The sequence below is a fragment of the Bos indicus x Bos taurus genome, chromosome 15 (genome assembly GCF_003369695.1).
Source record: "Bos indicus x Bos taurus breed Angus x Brahman F1 hybrid chromosome 15, Bos_hybrid_MaternalHap_v2.0, whole genome shotgun sequence".
NCBI classification, from domain to species: Eukaryota; Metazoa; Chordata; class Mammalia; order Artiodactyla; family Bovidae; genus Bos; species Bos indicus x Bos taurus.
Window position 1 is genome coordinate 74,896,596 of NC_040090.1, and position 24,202 is coordinate 74,920,797.

Below are 24,202 nucleotides of genomic sequence, written 5' to 3' on the forward strand. Positions count from 1 at the left end.
GTGAAGTCACTCAGTCGTGTCCGACTCTTAGCAACCTCATGGACTGCAGCCTACCAGACTCCTGTATCCATGGGGTTTTTCCAGGCAAGAGTACTGGAGTAGGGTGCCATTGCCTTCTCTGAAGTATTGCTTTAGCCAATAGAAACACGAGAATATATAGGCATTGAATTTTCTGTAGATCTATGGTTTCCATCAGTAGCAAAAATCTTTTTTTTAGAAACTTACTCATGGGAATACACCTGTGAGGATAATAGAAGCCTAATTCTTCCCCTTGAATTTTCACTCTTTTAGTTCTCCAGAGTAAAATATGTATTAAAATGTAGGATTTATACTTTAACTTTGTAACCCAATCAAATTTGGAAGGAGTAAGCCCAATATTCAATTATGTCCACCAGATGGGAATGTAGATTGGCGCAGCCACTATGAAACACTAATTTGAAAAGACACATACAACCCTTCTGTTTACTGAAGCATTATTTACAGTAGCCAAGATATGGAAACTACTTAAGTACCCATCAAGAGATGAATGGATGAAGAAGGTGTGATATATACTTCAAAACAAGCCAACCAAACAAATAGACTCATAGAAAAGGACATTTGTGGTTACCAAAGATGGCGGATTGGGGGAGGAGAAATCGAATAAAGATGATCACAATGTACAAACTTCTGGTTATAAAATTAAGCACTAAGGATAAAATATACCTCCAAGGTGGGCTACTGGTAAAGAAAATGCCTACCAATGTAGGAGACAGAAGAGATGTGGGTTTGATCCCTGGGTTGGGAAGATCCCCTGGAGGAGGGCATGGCAACCCACTCCAGTATTCTTGCCTGGAGAATTCCATGGACAGAGGAGCCTGGCAAGCCACAGTCCATAGGGTCAGAAAGAGTAGGACAGGACTGAAGTGACTTAACACGTGCAAATATTAAAAATGAAAGTTGTTAAGAGAGTAAATCCTAAGAGTTCTCATCACAAGGAGAAGTTTTTTTTTTTTTCTATTTATTTGATATTGTATGTGTATGGGATGATGGGTATCCTCTAAACCTATTGTGATCATTTCATGATATAAGTCAAAGCATTGTGTTGTACACCTGAAATTTATACAGTGCAGTGTGTCAATTATATCTCAATAAAACTGGAAAACAATATGCTCACTGGAGAATAATAGTACAGGGTGTTAACTAAAGTGCAGATTATATATAGTTATAATTTATCAAGTTCTTATTATGAGACAGATGAAGTAGTTCTAAAGTTCTGAGTGCTTTATATGAATCGATTTATTTAGTCTCTACCACAACATATGAGGGAAGTCTTATTTTTATTCCCATTCTAACAACAATGAAATTAGGGCACAGACCTATTCATGTCTTGCCCAAAGCCTTAGAGCTGCTATGAGGTACACTCCAAATTAAATAAGTCCATCTTACTTTGGAGCATGTATTACAGATCGGTTTACTGACAGATCCAAAATTCTCAATCAATAAAATGAGTGGCGAAAATAGAGGAGGCAGATGTACACATCACAGCCAGGAGAAGAGATTTTGTTCCCAGGAACGCAATCATGATGTCAGTAATATATGACTATAAGATGCTGATAAGTTTTCTATCTTGGTTTTTATGTATTTTAAGGATAACTTGGTTTGTTTAACGTTCCTCTACTAATGCTTTACCCAAGTGTGTGTGCCTGATTAGTCACTCAGTTGTGTCCGACACTTTGGGGCCCTTTGGACTGTAGCCCTCCAGGCTCCTCATTCTATGGGATTCTCCAGGCAAGAATACTGGAGAGGGTTGCCATGACCTCCCCCAGGGGATCTTCCTGACCCAGGGATCAAACCCACATCCCCAGCATCTCCTATATTGCAGGCAGATTCCTTACCCACTGAACCATAGAGGAAACCTTTACCCAAGTGTAACACTTTCCCAATATTCTGAGATTGTAAATTCCATGAAATCAGGAACCACTTGTGATTTACTTGTAGCTGTATCCCTAGTTCCTAACACATAGTCAATGAAGAAATGTCAAAAAAGTCAATGAATGCTGAATGAGAAAAGAGTGAATTTGGAAGAAATGATGATTGAGTTTACTAAAAGCAAGCAAGGAGTTACGTGCGGAAGGAATCCAGTCCAGACACCATCAAATTGTCACTTAGCATGTATATTTATTTCACTAAGCCTCTTTGAAATCCCAGGCTCAGAATTTAGACCCAACCTGGACTTCCCTGATGGCTCAGACAATAAATCGTCTGCCTACAATGTGGGAGACCCAGGTTCAATCCCTGGGTTGGGAAGATCTCCTGGAGAAGAAAAGGACAACCCACTCCAGTGTTCTTGCCTGGAAAATCCCATGGATAGAGGAGCCTGGTAGGCTATAGTCCATGGGGTCACAAAGAGTCATACATGACTGAGCGACTTCACTCACTATATTCTAGTTCTTAAATAATAGCTATTGAAGTGATAAGTAAAGATAGATTCTGAACCCTGAGTAGTGGTTACCATATGAACTCTCTTGGGAGATGCCTTTTAGAATAGATCTCAGTCAATTTTTAGAAGTTGATGCAGAACCAAAAAGGGAGAGTGAGTAAAGACATAGAAGTAGGTGTTAGAATGGGAGTAGGAAAATAGTGGAATATCAAAGACTTGAGTCTGGATCCAAGTAATTGAGACTAGAGTAAAGGTGGAATTCATCTGGGAGGGAGTCCATGTTCATGAAAAATAGCTTTTAAGGGCTAGTTTGAATGGATGGATGGAGATATATATATATATATATATATATATATATATATCAGATCAGTCACTCAGTCGTGTCTGACTCTTTGCGACCCCATGAATTGCAGCACGCCAGGCCTCCCTGTCCTTCACCAACTCCCAGAGTTCACTCAGACTCAGGTCCATCGAGTCAGTGATGCAATCCAGCCATCTCATCCTCTGTCCTTCCCTTCTCCTCCTGCCCCCAATCCCTCCCAGCATCAGAGTCTTAAGCAGCATATACCGATGTTTAGGTTGAAGAGACAAATAAGAACTAGGAAAGGAAATAAGCAGTAGTCAATGAAATAGCAATAAAAACAGAGATTGTAATATCCTAGAATCACATGAACAAAATGTTTAAAGGAAAAAGGAATGGTTAACCATGCTGAACACTGATGATAGGTCTAGTAGAGTAACCTGCTCTTTGTTAACTTGAAAGAGAGCTATTTTTGTGGAGTGGTATAAGCAAGGCTACTTGAAATAGGCTCAAGGGTAGAGGGGAGAAGAGGAATTGAACATGATGACTATCCATAACTTTTTTCAAGAAGTCTTGCTATAAAGGAAAATTAGTGGAAGAAATGGTAGGTCAAGGTGGCCTTATTAAGGTTAGAAGAATCTCTGTACAGTTATGGGAATAATCTAACAGAGAGACAACAGTTGGTGCTGATGGAGAGAGAGAAGGGATTTTCTAGTGTGATTTCTTTCAGCAGTCAAGATAGGATGTAATAGAATTCAGTGCACACAACTGGCCTTTAATAGATGCACATACTGTTTATATATAACATATCAGTGGATGCAAAATAGAGTGTATGCGTGCACATACAGTCAGTAGGAGCATGTGAGGGACACTTTCTTCTGATTGCTTCTACTTTCTCAGTGAAATTTATTATTGTTGCTCCATCAGTCAGTGGTGTGCAACTCTTTGTGACCTCATGCACTACAGCACATGAGGCTTCCCTGTTCTTCACTGTCTCCCGGAATTTGCTCAATTCATGTCCATTAAGTCAATGATACCATCCAATCATCTCATCCTCTGTCATGCTCTTCTCTTTCTGTGCTCAATCTTTCCCAGCATCAGGGTCTTTTCCAGTAAGTCGGCTCTTCGCATTAAGTGGCCAAAGTATTGGAGCTTCAGCTTCAGCATCTGTCCTTCCAATGAATATTCAGGGTTGATTTCCTATAGGACTAACTGGTTTGTTCTTGTAGCCTAACAGACTCTCAAGAGTCTTCTTCAATGCCACAGTTTGAATCATCAATTCTTTGGTGCTCAACTTTCTTTATGGTCCAACTCTCACATCCATACACGACTACTGGAAAAACCATATCTTTGACTGGATGGACTATTGTTGGCAAATTGATGTCTCTGCTTCTTAATATGCTATCTAGGTTTGTCATAGATTTTCTTTCAAGGAGCAAACATCTTTTAATTTCATGGCTGCAGTCACTGTCCATAGTGATTTTGGAGCCCAAGAAAGTAAAGTCTGACACTGTTTCCATTGTTTCTCCATCTATTTGCCATGAAGTGATGGGACTGGATCCATGATCTTCCTTTTTTGAAGGTTGAATTTTAAGCCAGCTCTTTCACCTTCATGAAGAAGCTCTTTAGTTCCTCTTCACTTTCTGCCATAAGGGTGGTGTCATCTGCGTATCTGAGGTTGTTGAAATTTCTCCTGGCAATCTTGATTCCAGCTTGTGCTTCATGCAGCCTGGAATTTTGCATGATGTATTCTTCATATAAGTTAGCTAGCTAACTGCATATCTAGCTCTCTACCTGCCTCAAAACTGAATTATTGAGCTTTCACCTCAAGCACATGCATGCCTTTTCCTGCATTCTTACCATCTTCTTATACCACAGACCAACCTCAGTTTCTTACTTTCCCTTCCTTACCTCTGATTCAGTCAGTAATTTTATTGACGTTATTCCCATACAGATGATCACTTCAGTTCTCACTAATCTTTATCTCTTTTACAGTTTTAGGCTTTTGAGTAGCTTTTTTTCCCTTTTAGCTTGATCCAAATGGCACTTCTTTTTAAAATGTGTGTTGTTCTCCAGACATTTCATCATTGGCCCTTTGTTTACTTATCCAGACTTACCTCTTTTCTCATCTGTGTTACTCTCATCCTAAGCTCCAGACTATTATAATCTACTAAAAGTGCCATCAGCCTTTCTTTTCCAGGTCTTCATGTACTCTCTCCCTTTTGTACAGAGTATCTTTTTTTCCCTACACAGAGTTTTGCTGAAATAATCACTAATGCATTTCCAGGATTCACTTGGATAGCATTCCATCTGAAAATCATAGTCTGATCTCCCTAAGTAAGATAAGTAAGTAAGATCAGTCACTGAGTCGTTTCCGACTCTTTGTGACCCCATGAATTGCAGCACGCCAGGCCTCCCTGTCCATCACCAACTCCCGGAGTTCACTCAGACTCATGTCCATTGAGTCAGTGATGCCATCCAGCCATCTCATCCTCTGTCTTCCCCTACTCCTCCTGCCCCCAATCCCTCCCAGCATCAGAGTCTTTTCCAATGAGTCAACTCTTCGCATGAGGAGGCCAAAGTACTGGAGTTTCAGCTTCAGCATCATTCCTTCCAAAGCAATCCCAGGGCTGATCTCCTTCAGAATGGACTGGTTGGATCTCCTTGCAGTCCAAGAGACTCTCAAGAGTCTTCTCCAACACCACAGTTCAAAAGCATCAATTCTTTGGCGCTCAGCCTTCTTCACAGTCCAACTCTCACATCCAACATGACCACAGGAAAAACCATAGCCTTGACTAGATGAACCTTTGTTGGCAAAGTAATGTCTCTGCTTTTGAATATGCTATCTAGGTTGGTTGTAACTTTCCTTCCAAGGAGTAAGCGTCTTTTAATTTCATGGCTGCAGTCACCATCTGCAGTGATTTTGGAGCCCAGAAAAATAAAGTCTGACACTGTTTCCACTGTTTCCCCATCTATTTCCCATGAAGTGATGGGACCGGATGCCATGATCTTCGTTTTCTGAATGTTGAGCTTTAAGCCAACTTTTTCGCTCTCCACTTTCACCTTCATCAAGAGGCTTTTTAGTTCCTCTTCACTTTCTGCCATAAGGGTGGTGTCATCTGCATATCTGAGGTTATTGATATTTCTTGTGGAAATCTTGATTCCAGCTTGTGCTTCTTCCAGCCCAGTGTTTCTCATGATGTACTCTGCATATAAGTTAAATAAACAGGGTGACAATATACAGCCTTGACGTACTCCTTTCCCTATTTGGAACCAGTCTGTTGTGCCGTGTCCAGTTCTAACTGTTGCTTCCTGACCTGTATACAGATTTCTCAAGATGCAGGTCAGGTGGTCTGGTATTCCCATCTCTTTCAGAATTTCCCAGTTTATTGTGATCCACACAGTCAAAGGCTTTGGCATAGTCAATAAAGCAGAAATAGTTGTTCTTCTGGAATCCTCTTGCTTTTTCCACGATCCAGCGGATGTTGGCAATTTGATCTCTGGTTCCTCTGCCTTTTCTAAAACCAGCTTGAACATCAGGAAGTTCATGATTCACATATTGCTGAAGCCTGGCTTAGAGAATTTTAAGCATTACTTTACTAGCATGTGAGATGAGTGCAATTGTGCGGTGTTTGAGCATTCTTTGGCATTGCCTTTCTTTGGGATTGGAATGAAAACTGACCTTTTCCAGTCCTGTGGCCACTGCTGAGTTGTCCAAATTTGCTGGCATATTGAGTGCAGCACTTTCACAGCATCATCTTTCAGGATTTGGAATAGCTCAACTGGAATTCTATCACCTCCACTAGCTTTGTTCGTAGTGATGCTTTCTAAGGCCCACTTGACTTCACATTCCAGGATGTCTGGCTCTAGGTCAGTGATCACACCATCGTGATTATCTGGGTGGTGAAGATCTTTTTTGTACAGTTCTTCTGTGTGTTCTTAGGTTGAGTGAAAGGATTCTCCAGCTATGGATTAAAGTCCATAGATTCCCGAATTTACTTTTTCCTCACAGTGAATTAAAGTTGCACACACAGTTACCTTTATTTTCCACTATATAATTTGCTTCTTGAAAGCTGATGCAATACAATTTTCCCTCAGAATCCATGGGAGATTGTTCAGACCCCTGAGAATACCAAGATCTAAGAATGCTCAAGTCTCTTGTATAAAATGGATTAGTATTTGTGTATAACCCACACACATCCTCTTGAACCCTTTAAAACAACTCTGCTGCTGCTGTTAAGTTGCTTCAGTCGTGTTAGACTCTGTTCGACCCCACAGACGGTAGCCCACCAGGCTCCCCCGTCCCTAGGATTCTCCAGGCAAGAACACTGGAGTGGGTTGCCATTTCCTTCTCCAATGCATGAAAGTGAAAAGTGAAAGTGAAGTTGCTCAGTCATGTCTGACCCTTAGCGACCCCATGGACTGCAGCCTATTGTATAATAACTACTACAATGTAAATAGTTTGTAAATAGTTGTTTTTGTGCAGAAAATTCAAGTTTTGCTTTTTGAAACTTCCTAGAAGTTTTTTTCCCTGAATATTTTCAATTTGTGGTTGATTGAATCTGGGGATATAAAAGGCCAACAATATTTGTTCACCCTTGTACTCATAGCATTTATCCCCTACCAAGTTCTCAATACATGCTTTTTGAATACATGAATGAATGAATAAATTGTTAGATTTCTAGTAGCAGCTTTGGATTTACTTTAATTGATGAAAAAGTAATTTTCACTGCAACAGATGCAACTGATTACATAACAAATGAAGTCCTGCTGTGAAGCACAACAGCCAAATCCTAATTTGGCTCATCTCTATTTACATGGAGTGTCATAAGCCAATTACTGTACCACTTGGACAGTATGCATTTTATATGTGTGTGTATATATTTTTTATAGTCATGATAATGATCCTGGCTTGTTTGAACTTCATTATGACCTTTCTACTTTTCCATTAATTATCTTTATCTAATTTTAAGAACCATAAACCACATTCTCATACTCCATTTTAATTTTTAACACTTGCATGGGATATTTCTTTTTTTCTTTTTATATAGGAACAAAGTAGGCAGCTAAAACACAAAGCAACAAGACTGCACAGAGAAATGAATAGGTTCAGAGACTTCAATTACAAACTACCTTAAAGGAAAACTCATTCTCTTTTCATTACCTTACAGCTCGAGGTGCCAAAACTTGCATTTAATTTCAGGTTTTAAAGGAGATTTTATGTCTACCCATAATCTGTCCTCATACAGTTTGCTCAGGAGAGCTTAGCTATTTTCAGTTAAAATTGATCCACTTTTACCAGACTTATGGTTGAACACAAAGACTAAAAGACATCAATCTGTTAACAGCTCTTGATGGGATTGGACTACACCTATTGTGTTCATTTTAAAGGGCGGAGTACATCTAAAAATACACCTTTTTGAGTTTCAGAGAAATCATATTTACAATTTCACAGAACAGAAAATGTTAAATTTAATTTGATGCTTAACACTTAAAGTGTTACTTTCAAATCACAGTAATGTTTCATGCATTCCAAATTATCTCTATAAGACAGGATAATGATTCTAAATAATCTGAATTGTAAGAACTTGCTCACAAATATAAAATTTTATCCAAAATAAATTATCATCCATTAAGTTGAAATGTCAAATACCCTGCACAAAAATGTCTGACTCATAAAAGTATTTCCACGGTCAACAGATTATTGAAAACAATCAATATTAGACATAGAAAAAATCCAATTCCTAATTTTTTTTTGTAATTCAACGTAATTAGTTTGTGTTTTTAAACATTTGATCTACATATGAAACTGACTTCCCTGTGGTCACGAGTTAGTACAGTCTACTTCAGACACCATGCATATCTTTTCTAAGGAAAAGTCTCAGAAATTAAATATGAGAAATGTTGATAATATCATGATATACATTATACATAACAGATTCTAAAAAAAAAAAATCTATTTTTCTTTTTTTGCATTCCATAGTGAATTTGACTACTTTTCAAGAACATGAAGCATAGCTTACAGGCTAGTCAAAATATATATACTTCGTTAGACATATTTTCTACCATATGGTACATTTTAGGTGATGAAGATCCAATCTATATTTGTGGAATGTAGTTGATAATGCTTTTTTCCTCAATTTTAAATAATAAAGAAGGAACTTATTTCATATGTGAGGATGGATATTTTAGATTAAAGCCAAATATTCCTGACAAAGAAAATAAACAAATTTAAATTCGAATGGATTCCTTCCTTCCTTCCTTTTTTCTTTTTCTTTCCTCCTTTTCTTTCCTTTTATTTCATTCTTTTCATTCATCCCTCATGTCTCTTCTTTCTTTCTTTCTTTCTTGCAAGACACTAATGTTATAAATAGTAGAATTTTCAGAAAGTACTCTAAAATCTGTACAATTTTACTTTTTACAGCTCCCACTGTAGTTTCCATTTGATTTAATCTCTAAGGGAGATTTTCAGCGATGTCTTCAGAAGAAAAGTTCTTATTAAAGTCTTCTAAGAATTCATTTTATCATTATCATTCTTTTACAGAATATTCTGGAGCTCTTCCTGGCCTCCCTACTTCATATGCTGCTTTGCAAAGAATTAAGAAGAGTTCCCCTTCATCCCTGTACGGTTCAAGGACTAGACCACGATACAGTAGCCCTTCATTAGGAACGCTGAGTGTTTCTTCACCGAGCTGGCGAGGGGCACCTCAACATTATTATTCCCCCATCAATCTTTATCATCCCTCAGATGCCTTCAAACAAGATGGTAAGTGTCCAAAGGAAAATTACACCTGTTGGAGTTAAGCAGGGAAAAAAGAATTTATTCAAGACAATTAAAATACAAGTTAAGCCTATTGCGATAGAGAAAAGAGGTTAAACTCAACTCTGAAACAGCAGTGAGTTTTTAAGATCTGGAAATGTGGAGGACATTAAGGAAGACTTTGGCCACTGTGACTAGGCTATCTGTGATAAGCGTTGCTTCTTAAAGTTAACCTCTTACCATCCATAGAGACTGGGAAATAGGGAGTCTCTGTTTCTTGATGACTACATTAAACAAACAAACAAACCAAAAAATGGGTCCCAATTCCTTGAAAAAGACATTTTTAGGTTTTAAAACTGGTAAGAGACTGGGCAACAGTCTACATTTCACGGAAGCAAAGAAAGAATTTATAATTGCGGAATTTCTGAAGTAAATTCTCTAAGAAAATGGAGGTTAGGGGACCATAGTCAAAAGGAAACCAGTCAAAGGTTTAGTGAAGCTGAGGAAAATGTTAATATCTTGTTAGTGAAAGTGTTAGTCGCTCAGTCATGTCCAAGTCTTTGGGATCCCCTGGACTGTAGCCCACCAGGCTTCTCTACCCACGGAATTCTCCAGACAGGAATACTAAAGTAGCCATTCCCTTCTCCAGGTCTCCTGCAATACAGGTATTTTCTTTACTATCTGAGCCACCAGGGAAGCCCAAAGTCAGCTTGGTCACAACTTAGAGCTATGTTCCATGAATCTTTCAGTTTTTTCCCCCATATATTTAATTATACTTGTTTCTATTTCTGATTTAGGATTAGTTTCAGTACAGTCACTCAGTTGTGTCCAACTCTTTGTGACCCCATGGACTACCGCACGCCAGGCTTCGCTGTCCATCACCAACTCCTGGAGTTTACTCAAACTCATGTCCATGGAGTCGGTGATGCCATCCAACCATCTCATCATCTGTCATCCCCTTCTCCTCCAGCCTTCAATTTTCCCAGCATCCTGGTCTTTTCAAATGAGTCAGTCCTTCACATCAGGTGGCCAAAGTATTGGACCTTCAGCTTCAGCATCAGTCCTTCCAATGAATATTCAGGACTGATTTCCTTTAGGAGTGGTCTGATTTCCTTGCAGTGCAAGGACTCTGGAGAGTCTTTTGCAAGACTACAGTTAAAAAGCATCAATACTTCAGTGCTCAGCTTTCTTTATAGTCCAACTCTCACATCCATACACATGACTACTGGAATATATTTATATTATATTGTAATATATATATAAATATTATATATTTATATTATATAAACACATTTATATACTAAAAGCAAAAATACAACATTTGAAAGGACAATCTGACAATGAATATCAAAAGCATCAATACAGTCCTATCTTTCTGTCTCGTATTTTATTTCTAGAAATGTGCTTCACATGAGGAAGTAATAAACCATGTACACAGAGATATAAGTATCAGATCAGATCAGATCAGTCACTCAGTCGTGTCTGACTCTTTGTGACCCCATGAATCGCAGCACGCCAGGCCTCCCTGTGCATCACCAACTCCTGGAGTTCACTCAGACTCATGTCCATCAAGTCAGTGATGCCATCCAGCCATGTCATCCTCTGTCTTCCCCTTCTCCTCCTACCCCCAATCCCTCCCAGCATCAGAGTCTCTTCCAATGAGTCAACTCTTCGCATGAGGTGGCCAAAGTACTGGAGTTTCAGCTTTAGCATCATTTCTTCCAAAGAAATCCCAGGGCTGATCTCCTTCAGAATGGACTGGTTGGATCTCCTTGCAGTCCAAGGGACTCTCAAGAGTCTTCTCCAACACCACAGTTCAAAAACATCAATTCTTCGGTGCTCAGCCTTCTTCACAGTCCAACTCTCACATCCATACATGACCACAGGAAAAACCATAGCCTTGACTAGATGAACCTTTGGTGGCAAAGTAATACCTCTGCTTTTGAATATGCTGTCTAGGTTGGTCATAACTTTCCTTCCAAGGAGTAAGCGTCTTTTAATTTCATGGCTGCAGTCACCATCTGCAGTGATTTTGGAGCCCAGAAAAATAAAGTCTGACACTGTTTCCACTGTTTCCCCATCTATTTCCCATGAAGTGGTGGGACCGGATGCCATGATCTTTGTTTTCTGAATGTTGAGCTTTAAGCCAACTTTTTCACTCTCCACTTTCACTTTCATCAAGAGGCTTTTGACTTCCTCTTCACTTTCTGCCATAAGGGTGTTGTCATCTGCATATCGGAGGTTATTGATATTTCTCCCAGCAATCTTGATTCCAGCTTGTGTTTCTTCCAGTCCAGCGTTTCTCATGATGTACTCTGCATATAAGTTAAATAAACAGGGTGACAATAAACAGTTTGACGTACTCCTTTTCCTATTTGGAACCAGTCTGTTTTTCCATGTCCAGTTCTAACTGTTGCTTCCTGACTTGCATACAAATTTCTCAAGAGGCAGATCAGGTCGTCTTGTATTCCCATCTCTTGAAGAATTTTCCACAGTTTATTGTGATCCACACAGTCAAAGGCTTTGATATAGTCAATAAAGCAGAAATAGATGTTTTTCTGGAATTCTGTTGCTTTTTCCACGATCCAGTGGATGTTGGCAATTTGATCTCTGGTTCCTCTGCCTTTTCTAAAACCAGCTTGAACATCAGGAAGTTCACGGTTCACATATTGCTGAAGCCTGGCTTGGAGAATTTTCAGCATTACTTTACTAGCATGTGAGATGAGTGCCATTGTGTGGTAGTTTGAGCATTCTTTGGCATTGCTCAATATATAAGTATGCACAGATATAAGTATACACAGATATATATATAAGATACAAGTATACACAGCATTATTTATGAGTAGAATATAAGAAATAATTTAAATGTCCAACACAAGAGAGTTAGATAAAGGATGACTATGCAGCTATTAATATTATGGTTTGAACAACATTTTCTAAATGTTCTCTTTGTTATTTTTGGGTATACCAACAACACATTACAAGGTTAGTTAACAGAGGGAAGCACTAGTATTTGATTATTACTAGCTTCTCTACCAGATTCTTTTGCATAGCTTATATCAGTAATACTCTCAACAAATATATGAAATAGATGTTATTACCATCTTCCTTGTAAGTGGAAACTCAGAAGACATATAAGCATCTTTGACAAGGTCACATTTCTAATAAGTAACCAATATAATTTTAAGTCTAATATACTTTGGGCTATATTTCAATTATGACTGATAAAGGGCTAAACATTCTGAGAAACACCTTGCAAGAACTAAACTACTTGGATGAATCCTAGGAATGTCAAACTAGGTTGTGATATTAAGCCCAGGTAAACAGACTCATGCCTTATGATTATGCCAGCTGTTACCATGTAGACTGTCATTTTATAGTGTTGTCATTTAAATTGAACTTAAGCGTGGTGTTATTTCCTTAAAATGTTTTATTTTTCAGTGTACTTATAAGCTTTAAGCTTTCATAATATGTCTGTGAGAGAAAATCAATAGGATTAGGAAATAAGGCACAGCTTACATGAAAATACTTGCAAAAGGCACACCTGATAAATTACTGTTATTCAAAATGCACAAAGTACTTTTAAAAATCAACATAAGAACTCAACAACATGAGTTAAAATGGCCAAAAAGACCTTAGCAGACTTGTCATCAATGAAGATATGCAGATGGAAAATAATTATATGAAAAACTACACCACATCCTATATCATCAAGGAAATGAAAATCAAAACAACAATGAGATACCATTACACACTTATTAGAATGGCTGGAATCCAGAACACGGAAAACACCAAATACTGTTGAGGATTTGGAGCAACAGGAATACATGCATCTTGCTAATGGGACTAGAAAAACGTACAGTCTCTGGAAGAGAGTTTGGCAGTTTCTTGTAAAACTAAACATACTCATCACATGGGAGAGATGGATAAGCAGAATATAGAAGATTTTTAGGGCAGTGAAAATACTCTGAATGTTATCATAGTGATGAATATATGTTCTTATACGTTTGTCCAAATCTATAGAATGTACAACACCAAGAGTGAACCCTAACATAAACTACAACTTCCACTGATTATTATGTGTAAATGTAGGTTCATCTTTGGTAAAAATGTAGCATTCTGGTGAGTGATGTTGATAATGGGAGAGAGTACGCATGTTTGAGGATGATATAGGAGAAAACCTTCCTCTTAATTTTGCTGTAAACCTAAAACTGCTCTAAAATGAATTATTTAAAAAATCCATTACTTTAATGTCATACTTCTCAGATAGAGATGTGTTGGAATTTGTATTATTTAGGCAACATTGTTTATTTTATGGGATGATACCAAGATAGAATGTATTGACTGATCACTGTGGGATACTCTTGTGTCTGTTCCTTTATTCTTTTATTCCAAATATACTTCAATGTGGCTTGCAGTGATATATAAAATACAGCTAGAAAATATGAATTAAAACACATGAAAGTAAGGAAAACATGAAACTTCAGGACATAAAATGGAGCTGGGTTTGAAACTAATTCAGAGTATCTACTGTAAATGTCTATAAATCTGTCATAGGTTAGTCCCATTTGGGGTAATTAGTTAAAGAAAAAGAAACTTTGGTCAGCTATATATTTCCCACTGGTTTAAGGACTAAAATGAAATAGATAGTAGAAATGCAGCTATTTCTGACACTAAGATTAGACAAATTTTCTGAAGGGCCCTCATTAACAGCTTACTGTTTGATGTAACGGTTAGTGACCCAGACAATATTCTTGATGTGTACATAACAATGAGTTTCATCTGCTCCAATAAAGATAGATGAAATTCAATTATCAATAGCAAAATGGGAAGTAATTATCTAACATTGTGCTCTTTTAATCTTTAATGTGCATACAATCACTTGAGAGCCTTGTTAAAATACACCCCCTTTCAATAGATCGGGAGTGAGGGCCGTATAAGCTGCATTTGTCAAAACCTTCCAGGTGATGCTTATGCAGCTGGTCTGTGGACCATGCTCAGAGTAGCAAGGCTCTAGGCTGCAAACTAGTTTGATATAATTTGTCTTCTGTTGCTCTTGTTTGATCTATATTTAAAGAATCAGAAAGAATGGATAGACTGAGTATTTTCCAAGTAATCTTCCATAACTGTTTTCTCATCTTGAGCGTTTGAAAGATCTTGGCTAGATGTGACTTTAAGTTTGTTCTCCCTGATAACAGCCTGACATATGGCTTTTGTCAGGTAATTCCCTTTAACCTTAATAGAGAGTAAAACTGGTGTTGACATGCTTTTGTGAAAAACAAGAAAACTAACAGAGCCTGAATAGAATGTCATTCCATTCCTGCTCAAGTGAAGCCCAGAAGTACCCCAGATAGGGTTAAGATTTTTCTGAGCAACATAAAAGTGTAGTTTGCAGAGCAATTTCGGAAAGCAATTCCACTTTGGTATATACCACCTGGAGTAACCCTCCCACACATGCACAAGAAAATATAAAAGTATGCTCACTGCAATATAAGTTTAAAAACAAAAAATTGGAAACAACCCACATGTCCATCAGAAGGGAAATGAATAATACATAAATGGTGTTTTTCATTCATTGAAAAATTAAAACTGTTAGAGACAAACATCTTTATACAACAAAATAGATATATTTCAAAATATAACATCTAGTGAACATAGAAATTTGCAGAATATCACATACAATGTCACTTATGTAAAAAAGTAAGAATCAAAGAAATATATTGAGCTGGCCAAAAAGTTTGTTCATGTTTTTCCAACTATCATATGGAAATTTTTAATATATGATGACCTGTAGTAAGTAGACTATAAAATTGATCACAGTGATTCCTACTTGCTGGTATTTATAATATGACCCCTTTTCTTCCACTGCGGGATGAAGCTAGTAACCTTCTGGAGAATAGATTATGACTAAATTTCTTCCAACACTGAGTTATAAAAGACTCTGACTTGCATCTGACTTCTGTTCCAAAGAAGAAAGCTTAGTCAGGACCTGAGTAAACAAATCTTGACTGATTTTGGGATTGGCTGCCTAAAAAGAGTACTAACCTGTTGAGATAATCACAAGGTAACACAGGAAAATAAAATACATGAAACTTATGTTAAAAAAAAAAACCCTTAAAATCACAATATTGTGGAGACGAATGCCCTGTAGAAAATATAGAAGGATGGTGAAGACATCAACAAAATAAAGTTTTATGTTTATTATCTCAAAGTCTCTGTTTATCATGAAACCAGATGTGGTTTGACTTGTCCTCTGGCTCTGTGCCTTTCACAAGGTAGGACGTCAGCCTCATCTCAAGGCTCAGATAGGTACAGGGCCACTTGTTAGCTCACTTACCTCACAAATCGTTCGCAAGATTCAATTGCTCAGGGTTTTTGGAGCAAGTGTCTAAAACTGCTCATCAGCTGTTGGCCAAAGGCCATTCTCAGAGGGGGTTTCCATAAGGAAGCTCACAGCGTGGTAGCTGATTTCCCACAGCAGGAGCAGGTCAGAGCAAGAGAAGGCAAACAAGATGGCTACAGTAAAAATATCACAGTGAGTCACTGACTTTTGATGAGGTGAGGAAGTAGAGACAGGGAAATAAATGAAATTTGAGCTAGACTCAAGAAGGGGAGAAGAGAAACTGAGAGTGCCTGAAAGAGAGAATGTTGTTCATTTGAGCTGAGCAATCAGAGGAGTCCTCTAATTGTTCTTTCTGTTTCAACCTGATACTATTATTTTGGATAATTATAGTGATCACTTCAAATTATTCCAGTGAAACGTTCCATAGACCAAAGGGCATTATCAAGTTTTTAAAAACTGAGTTGTAAATAGTTATTCTAAAGTAGTTGTTTGAATGCAAGGAATATCATTTAATTGATTTTAAAAATTGACTGTTTAAATTAGAAATGCTTATGGTAGTATAGGTTAATCAAAAGCCTTTATGAATCAGCACCTCAATATCTGCAAAACATGTTCTTGTTTTGGATTTTCCAATGTAGACAAGGACTATTAATCACGGTGGATATTATACCTGTTACTGCCATTATAAAAGAACAACCAGTAAATTGGTCTTTGATTTCATCTCTTTTTTGTTATTGTTGTGGTTTTAGTGGGAGTAAACATAACTAAGTGTAGGGCGCATTTTATTCTTCTATATGTGATCTGATAGATAAGATATTTTCTTGCTGGCAGAAGGATAGTCTGTATTAGGAGTGATTCTGACTACAATGTTTAGGTTTTTACTGGCGAAGCCCATTTATGGGATTCAGAGAATACAAATGTAACCTCATGGGAAAAAAATTGTGGATCTTAAAAGTTGTCACTGTTTAGTCACTAAGTTGTGTTCCACTTTTTGTGACTCCATGGACTACAGCACACCTAGCTTCCCTGTCCTTTACTATTTCCCAAAGTTTGCTCAAACTCGTGTCCGTTGAGTCGGTGATGTTATCCAATACTCTCATACTCTGTCACCCCCTTCTCCTTTTGCCTTCAATCTTTCCCAGCATCAGGGTCTTTATCAATGAATCAGCTCTTTGCATCAGGTGGCCAAAATATTGGAGCTTCAGCTTCAGCATCAATCCTTCCAATGAATATTCCAGGTTAATTGCCTTTAGGATTAATACCTGTGGTCTAAGGGACTCTCAAGAATCTTCTCTAGCACCACAATTCAAAAGCATCAATCCTTCGGTGCTCAGCCTTCTTTATGGCCTAGCTCTCACATTCATACATGATTACTTTCAAAAGCATAACTTTGACTACATAGGACTGTGTTGGCTCTGCTTTTTAATACACCGTCTAGGTTTGTCATAGCTTTCTTTCCAAAGAACAAGTGCCCTTGCATTTCATGGCTGCATCACCATTCACAGTGATTTTGAAGTCCAAGAAAATAAAATCTGTCACTGCTTCCATTTTTTTCCCCTTCTATTTGCCATGAAGTGATGGGACTGAATGCCATTATGTTAGTTTTTTGAATGTTGAGTTTTAAGTCAGCTTTTTCTCTGTCCTCTTTAGTTGAAGCAAATTATTATTATTATTATTTTGTTACATTTAAGTATATAATTTTGGATCTTTTTAATTCCCTCAATGATAAGGGCAACCTACAATTTATGTACCCCTCTGAGTCTATCCAGTTTTTGGAGTTGCTACCATTGGCTTCTGACATCTTGGAGATTCCTGAAACCTACCAAATTTGTTGCCTCATATCCTCAGTACCTTTGGCTGAATTTCACTGTTGATGTGACTTGTTTCCAGATTAGGTTTGGAACATGGGCAATGGCATCATGACTCAGTGATCTCTGTGTTGACAATTTCCTGTTGTTTCCTCAAAATACACTTTGCTGGTATATTGTCTTGGAGATCAAATAAAATATTTAAATGATCTTTTATGAGAATAATAATTCCTTCTGGGCAAGGAAAAGGGTATTTCACTTGGATGATATACTCCTCAGTAAATCAGATCACTCCATTTTCTCTCAGTTTAAGACTATCTTTTTTTTTTCTTTTTTTTAGTTGAAGGATAATTTACATTACAATGTGGTGTTGCTTTCAAATCAGCCATAAGTATACATACATCCCCTCCCTCTTGATTCTCCCTCCCACTCCACTCCATCCAGCCCTAGCGCAGAGTTGAGCTCTGCTTTATACAGCAGCTTCCCACTAACTATTTTACGTAATATAGTGTATATAAGCCTTATGATTTCATGACTATTCTTTGAGACTTTGATTTTATTGTTTTATTGTATTCTTAATTTTTGAGTTATTTTTATTATTTTCTGTTACTATGCTTTTCTCTCCAACTTAATTACATGTCACTTGAGAAAGGCCATCTTGTATACTCCTCTTTTTTCTCTTTCAGAACTTAGAGCAGGGCAAGCTTAGTAAGAGACTAACAAATATTGTTTAATTAAGGATGCATCTACTTGAGAAATTTGAAATATGACTTCAGATTTAATTTCTAAACCATGACAGAATGTTTACCTGAAAATTGTAAAACTAAATGATGTTTTTTTTTAGAATTGCAAATGAAAAGGAGGGAAAAACAATGTCTTCCATCTGTTGACAAGTAGCTAGTGATTTGACATCTTCTGAATGTTATATGGGATCAGTTCACTTCAATTATTCTCATGTGATAGCATCTCTGAATCATCTGACCTCTCTTTTATAGGTACATTAAAAGCGATGAAAAAATCTATTAGACTCAATTTATAGTATGTGCATAACATAATACTACTACCCATGAAACATTCATCACAATGCTTTTTAATAAATCATGTTCTTCAATTCTTAGAAATCCTTGAAAGTTTTATAATGACAGTTCACACTTGTTTAACTTTTATAAAGAAACAATTTAAATGTTAAAAGGCACCTTAAAGAAAGGTTTGGATATTATCTTTAAGAATTTATCTTATATTCTCATATAGTGTGAAAAGTTTTTTTTTTTTCACATTCTAACTGTGAGTGTCATCATAAAATGCAATTTTAACCAAACATTTCAAAATTTTTGGAAATTATCACATGAAATAGATTAATGATCATTAAAATTGAAATTGTTTTAATTGTATTGGACATGATATTTTGATATTTCTTCTTAGATTGTAACACTGATATGCTTAGTTCACATTACATAAATAAGCTAGACAAAGTCATTAATTAGAGGTAACCAGTAGATGGGGGCTTCCCTGGTGGCTCAGATTGTAAAAAATTTGCCTGTAATGCAAGAGAATTGAGTTGATCCCTGGGTTTGGAAGATCTGCTGGAGAAGAGAATGGCTACCCACTCCAACATTTTTGCCTGGGGAATTCCATCAACAGAGGAGCCTGGTGGGCTATAGTCCATGGGGTAGAAAAGAATTAGACACCACTGAGTGACCAATCTAAAAAAAAAAAAAAAAAAGGAAAGAAAGAAACAGTAGGTGGAGAACATTGGCTCTGGCATTAGGCTTAACCTTTGAGAAAAATTGGAGAAGGAAATGGCAACCCACTCCAGTACTCTTGCCTGGAGAATAGCAAGGACAGAAGAGCCTGGTGGGCTGCAGTTCATGGGATCACAAAGAGTCAGACACAACTGTGCGACTAACTTGAGAAAAGTGGAATCATAAGTAGTTGTTTAAAAGAGGATATAAGTCTGAAAGACAAGTTTATAATCTAGAAGTGAAGTCACTCAGTTCTGTCCGGCTCTTTGTGATCCCATGGACTGTAGTCCACAAGGCTCCTTGGTCCATGGGATTTTCGAGGCATGAATACTGGAGTGAGTTGCCATTCCCTTCTCCAGGGGATCTTCCCAACCCAGGGATCGAACCCAGGTCTCCCGCATTGTAAGCAGACACTTTACCATCTGAGCTACTAGGGAAGCCACAGTGGTAATGCTTGGAAGACTCAGGAAACAATTGAAAACACATGGCCCAACCAAGAAGCAAGGCTTCCCTAGGGAACCTGGTTATAAAAGTCTCATATAAGGTGATACTTAAAAGCTTTCTGGCAGGAAAAAAGTTAGTATCTGGATAGTCTATCAATAAGTGGTAGAAATTTCAAAGAGGATTAGAGTGGATGAGACGTCAGCTTGATCCTGACATGACTCTACAAGGGAAACCAATGTCTCCATAAACAAAATGATATACCAGTACTTCAAGAAGCTTCACTAAGAGAAGGGCATGTGGACATCAGGGTCACATTTCACAGTAAAGCTTCATCCTCCTATTTAGGCATCTCTGTCTAAAGACTACTGTCAATACCATGCTAACTTTAGGATCTGGTTTATTGTTCTAATTTGATTCTAAGAAGTGGTGATACTTCTACTTTAGAGGTGTTTTTAAAATTTGTGGAGTAGTTTTGATTGTCTTAGTTTTGATTCAAGTATGCTACTTCAGAGAGTTGAGACTGGGAGTGCTAAATGACATATAATTATAAAGTATAGGACTTTTAAGTGGAGTGAAAATTCTCTAAAATTTTCTGTAGCAAGAATCTCTCTGTATTATATTATACACAAGGTATTTTGATATATAATGGATGTGTCAGTGAAAAATATGTAAATTACAGCAAGATTATATTTAGTTTTGTCAATAATAACAGAATTTGTTGACCATTTAGAAAATCACACCACCTAACACCAATAACACTGGTAACATGTGATTAAATTACACTTAGATCAGTTTACATTTGTAGCTGCTACATTCAAGGGGTTTTATCAATGAAAGCAAGCTTTACTTCTTTATGTCTTCTATTATAATTGTTCTTGAGAATTTACATATTGAATTTAATATTATTTTATAATGTTACTTATTTTATATTTTCCCTTTCATTAGACTAAAAAATATATAGGTAGGTTAGAATACCCTTTATTTTATCAATAATAAGAGGAAAATTATAAAACACTAGCCTGGAAGGCTGTAGTCCATGGGGTCGCTTAGGGTCAGACACAACTGAGCAACTTCACTTTGACTTTTCACTTTCATGCATTGGAGAAGGAAATGGCAACCCACTCCAATGTTCTTGCCTGGAGACTCCCAGGGACAGGGGAGCCTGGTGGGCTGCCGTCTATGGGGTCACACCGAGTCGGACACGACTGAAGTCACTTAGCAGTAGCAGCAGCAGCAGCCTAAAGATGGATGCGCAGCACTTTTTCCATAAATTCTATACTGCTTTTTGGACATGATGAGACCTGAAAGGATGGAGTGTTACTACAATCTAGGAATAATAAAAGAGAAAAGGAGAAAGAGGAATGATTTATAAGTGTAATGCAAACATTTGGAATTTATGCTAGTCTACATAATTGCTTCCAAACCTAGCCCCTGGCTTCCAGTCAAAAGTAAGGCCATCTTGCCCCCCAAATTTGGATGATATAATCCTAAGAAAAAGCTATCTAGAGCAACTCAGGAGTTACTTTTCTCACATGTAAACCTTAACATTGTAGTTAACTGTCATGATGACCTATTACTTCCATGGATGCAAACCTCTTCGGAGGAATATATACCTCCCTCAAAAACTGTCACCTACCTAGGTGGGCTGATCCTTAACCTGCCCTGTGATTGCCCTACAGAGGACAAGATCAACAATTCATAGCACAAAATCAGTTCAAATGCCGAGACTAATAATGCTACACATACACCAAAAGGTATGAAAGGATATATTATTCACATCATGAAGCTTTCTGGCAAGAGCAGGATAGGTTGGTCTGAAAATGGCTTGAGAATGGAATGGGAGGGAATGAGTGGCACTAATTTTGTCGTGGCTGGGGTGTGGGACTGGGGTGAGAGTTCCGATGTAGTTTGCATGTTATGAATTCTCTTACTTGAGTCAAGGGAGGGATGAGTGTCATCTTTCCCTGAGGTGAGGCAAAAGGAAGAAAGTGACTGGTGTGGCTTGTAAGTCATCATCAGTCAAATTCAAAAATGGAGTCAGATTTGACTACGTGACTGTACAATGAAAGTCAACCATGTGAAAATACGAAATAAAAACCATAACATACATATAATATAAATGTCTAAATAATGACCCTGGACCAGCTAGAAAGGTTATCAAAATAGGATTTATAAATAGAGACATGGGGTTAAAACCCATTTTCAGAATTTGGTCATGTTAAGAAGGACTGGGGCTCAAGGATTAGGTAGAAAGCCAGTTATAAAAACTGGAGCACTAAAACTGGCTCAGCTAGATACAAGGCTGAATGATTGAATATCTCCTTTCATAGGCCGTTGGCCTGGGAATATACTTAACTAAATAGTAGTTCAAAGGCCTGAACTAGGAAAGGAGAATATAAGTAAGGTTCTATAATCTAGTGATATATGCTTCAGTGACCACTGCTTCGTAATCAAACTGTGAAGCTTTAAAGTTATTTTGCTTTTAAATATAATATCAATCAAGACAAGGTAATTCTGGATGCTATAACAAATAACTTGACACAATATATGTTTCTTTTCTAGTCACATCCTGTTCCACTTGATTGTTCAATACGTGGAGAGTTTGGGAACCATGTTACATCTGTGATATCTATTGGGACCGCACTGGTGCCTGCTGCTTTTTTGTTCTTTTTATTCAGTTGCTCAGTCATGTCTGACTCTTTGTGACCCCATCGACTGCAGCACTCCAAGCTTCCCTGTCTTTCACCAACTCCTGGAGCTTGCTCAAACTCATGTCTATCAATTCGGTGATGTCATCCAACCATCTCATCCTCTGGCATCCCCTTCTCCTCCTTCCATCAATCTTTTGCAGCATTAGGGTCTTTTCCAATGAGTTGGCTCCTTTACCTTTAGCTAATTGACAGGTGAAAAATGGATGGATTCCACATATATTATTTCAGTCCAGAAACAAGTCACATTGGAGTCCCAGTACTATCATAAGAAAGGTTAAATAAAGTATTCCAATATTCTTAGGAAGAATAAATGGGATTAATGAGCATCTAGCCAATTCCTGTCACACATGAATAGGCAAAATCTATCAAACATAATTATGTGTTAATGGTGACATAAAAGTTCACTGTAGATGATCATTTTGACATTGAGTATAAGTAGACACTTAAAATATTGTTCTTCATTTATTAATTCATTATTATTAAAATGGTTCAGTTTATTGATTATATTAAAACAAATTTGGTTTTTAATGAATTAAAATTTAAAGTTAAAAATATTTTGTTTAAATTTTTATTTTACATAACATTCTATCAGGGGAGCAGAAGATATTCTTAGTAGAGTCTTCATATTTTAATCTTAATGGTAATTTCTGTAAATTAAGTGTTATTGATGTGCTAATCAATTCAATTATAGTAAAATCTTAAGTAAACTGTATTTTAGAACAGAATTGAATCAAAAGATGTCATCATCTAGGACACAAACATGTTTCTTATTTCAAGACACACTTCACTTTTGAGAATCCTAACAATTGGCCCAGATGGTAAAAGAATATGCCTGCAATGCAGGAGACCCAGATTTGATCCCTGGGTCACAAAGATCCCCTGAAAAGGGAGTGGCTACCCACACCAGTATTCTTGCCCAGAGTATTCTATGAACAGAAGGGCCTGGGAGGCTACATTCCATGGTGTCTCATAGAGTCAGACATGACTGAGTGACTAACACACAACAACAAAACAGTAATTGGTTAAGTCTTCATACATTACTAAAAGTGATGAAGTTATATGATTGGATAAATTCCAAGGGATTATTAGAATGGAAAGATTATCCCTCTAATTCTAAAACTTTCAGTTCATTCACTCGGTCATGTCCGACTCTGCGACCCCATGAATCGCAGCACGTCAGGCCTCCCTGTCCATCACTAACTCCTGGAGTTCACTCAAACTCATGTCCATCGAGGCTCAATAATACTTAAATCAAGAATTTTCATTCTCTGAAGTATGATTACTTGCAAATGGTATTTTTATTCTTTATTTTTCTGGGAAGTTTATAGCTTTCACAGCTATGGCTTGTCTTAAACACATTTTTCTATCAGTAATATGGAGAGATGAAAATAGCTTGTTGCTGCTGCCAAGTCGCTTCAGTCGTGTCCGACTCTGTGAGACCCCATGGACTGCAGCCTACCAGGCTTCTCTGTCCATGGGATTCTCCAGGCAAGAACACTGGAGTGGGTTGCCATCTATTATTATGTAAAAATTATCTCAAATTTTAGCAAATTGAAACAATAATCATTCATTTTCTCACAGAGACTGTGGGTCTGGAATCTAGCTATAGTTCAGGTGGGTAGTTCTGGCTTAAGCTCTCTCATAAGATTAGATGTCAGTCAAGCTGTTGATTGC

At 37.4% G+C, this 24,202-nt stretch overlaps 1 protein-coding gene across 4 annotated transcripts in view; it reads left to right on the forward strand.

The window, feature by feature from the left end:
* The window catches only part of CNTN5 (contactin 5), a 1,679,852-nt gene that overhangs the window by 1,017,681 nt on the left and 637,969 nt on the right, over window positions 1–24,202 (forward strand). For all 4 annotated transcript variants that reach the window (XM_027563907.1, XM_027563903.1, XM_027563906.1 and 1 more), the window contains one exon: window positions 9,265–9,486. In XM_027563907.1, coding sequence (XP_027419708.1) covers window positions 9,265–9,486 — 222 coding nt within the window. The remainder of the gene's footprint in view (window positions 1–9,264; window positions 9,487–24,202) is intronic.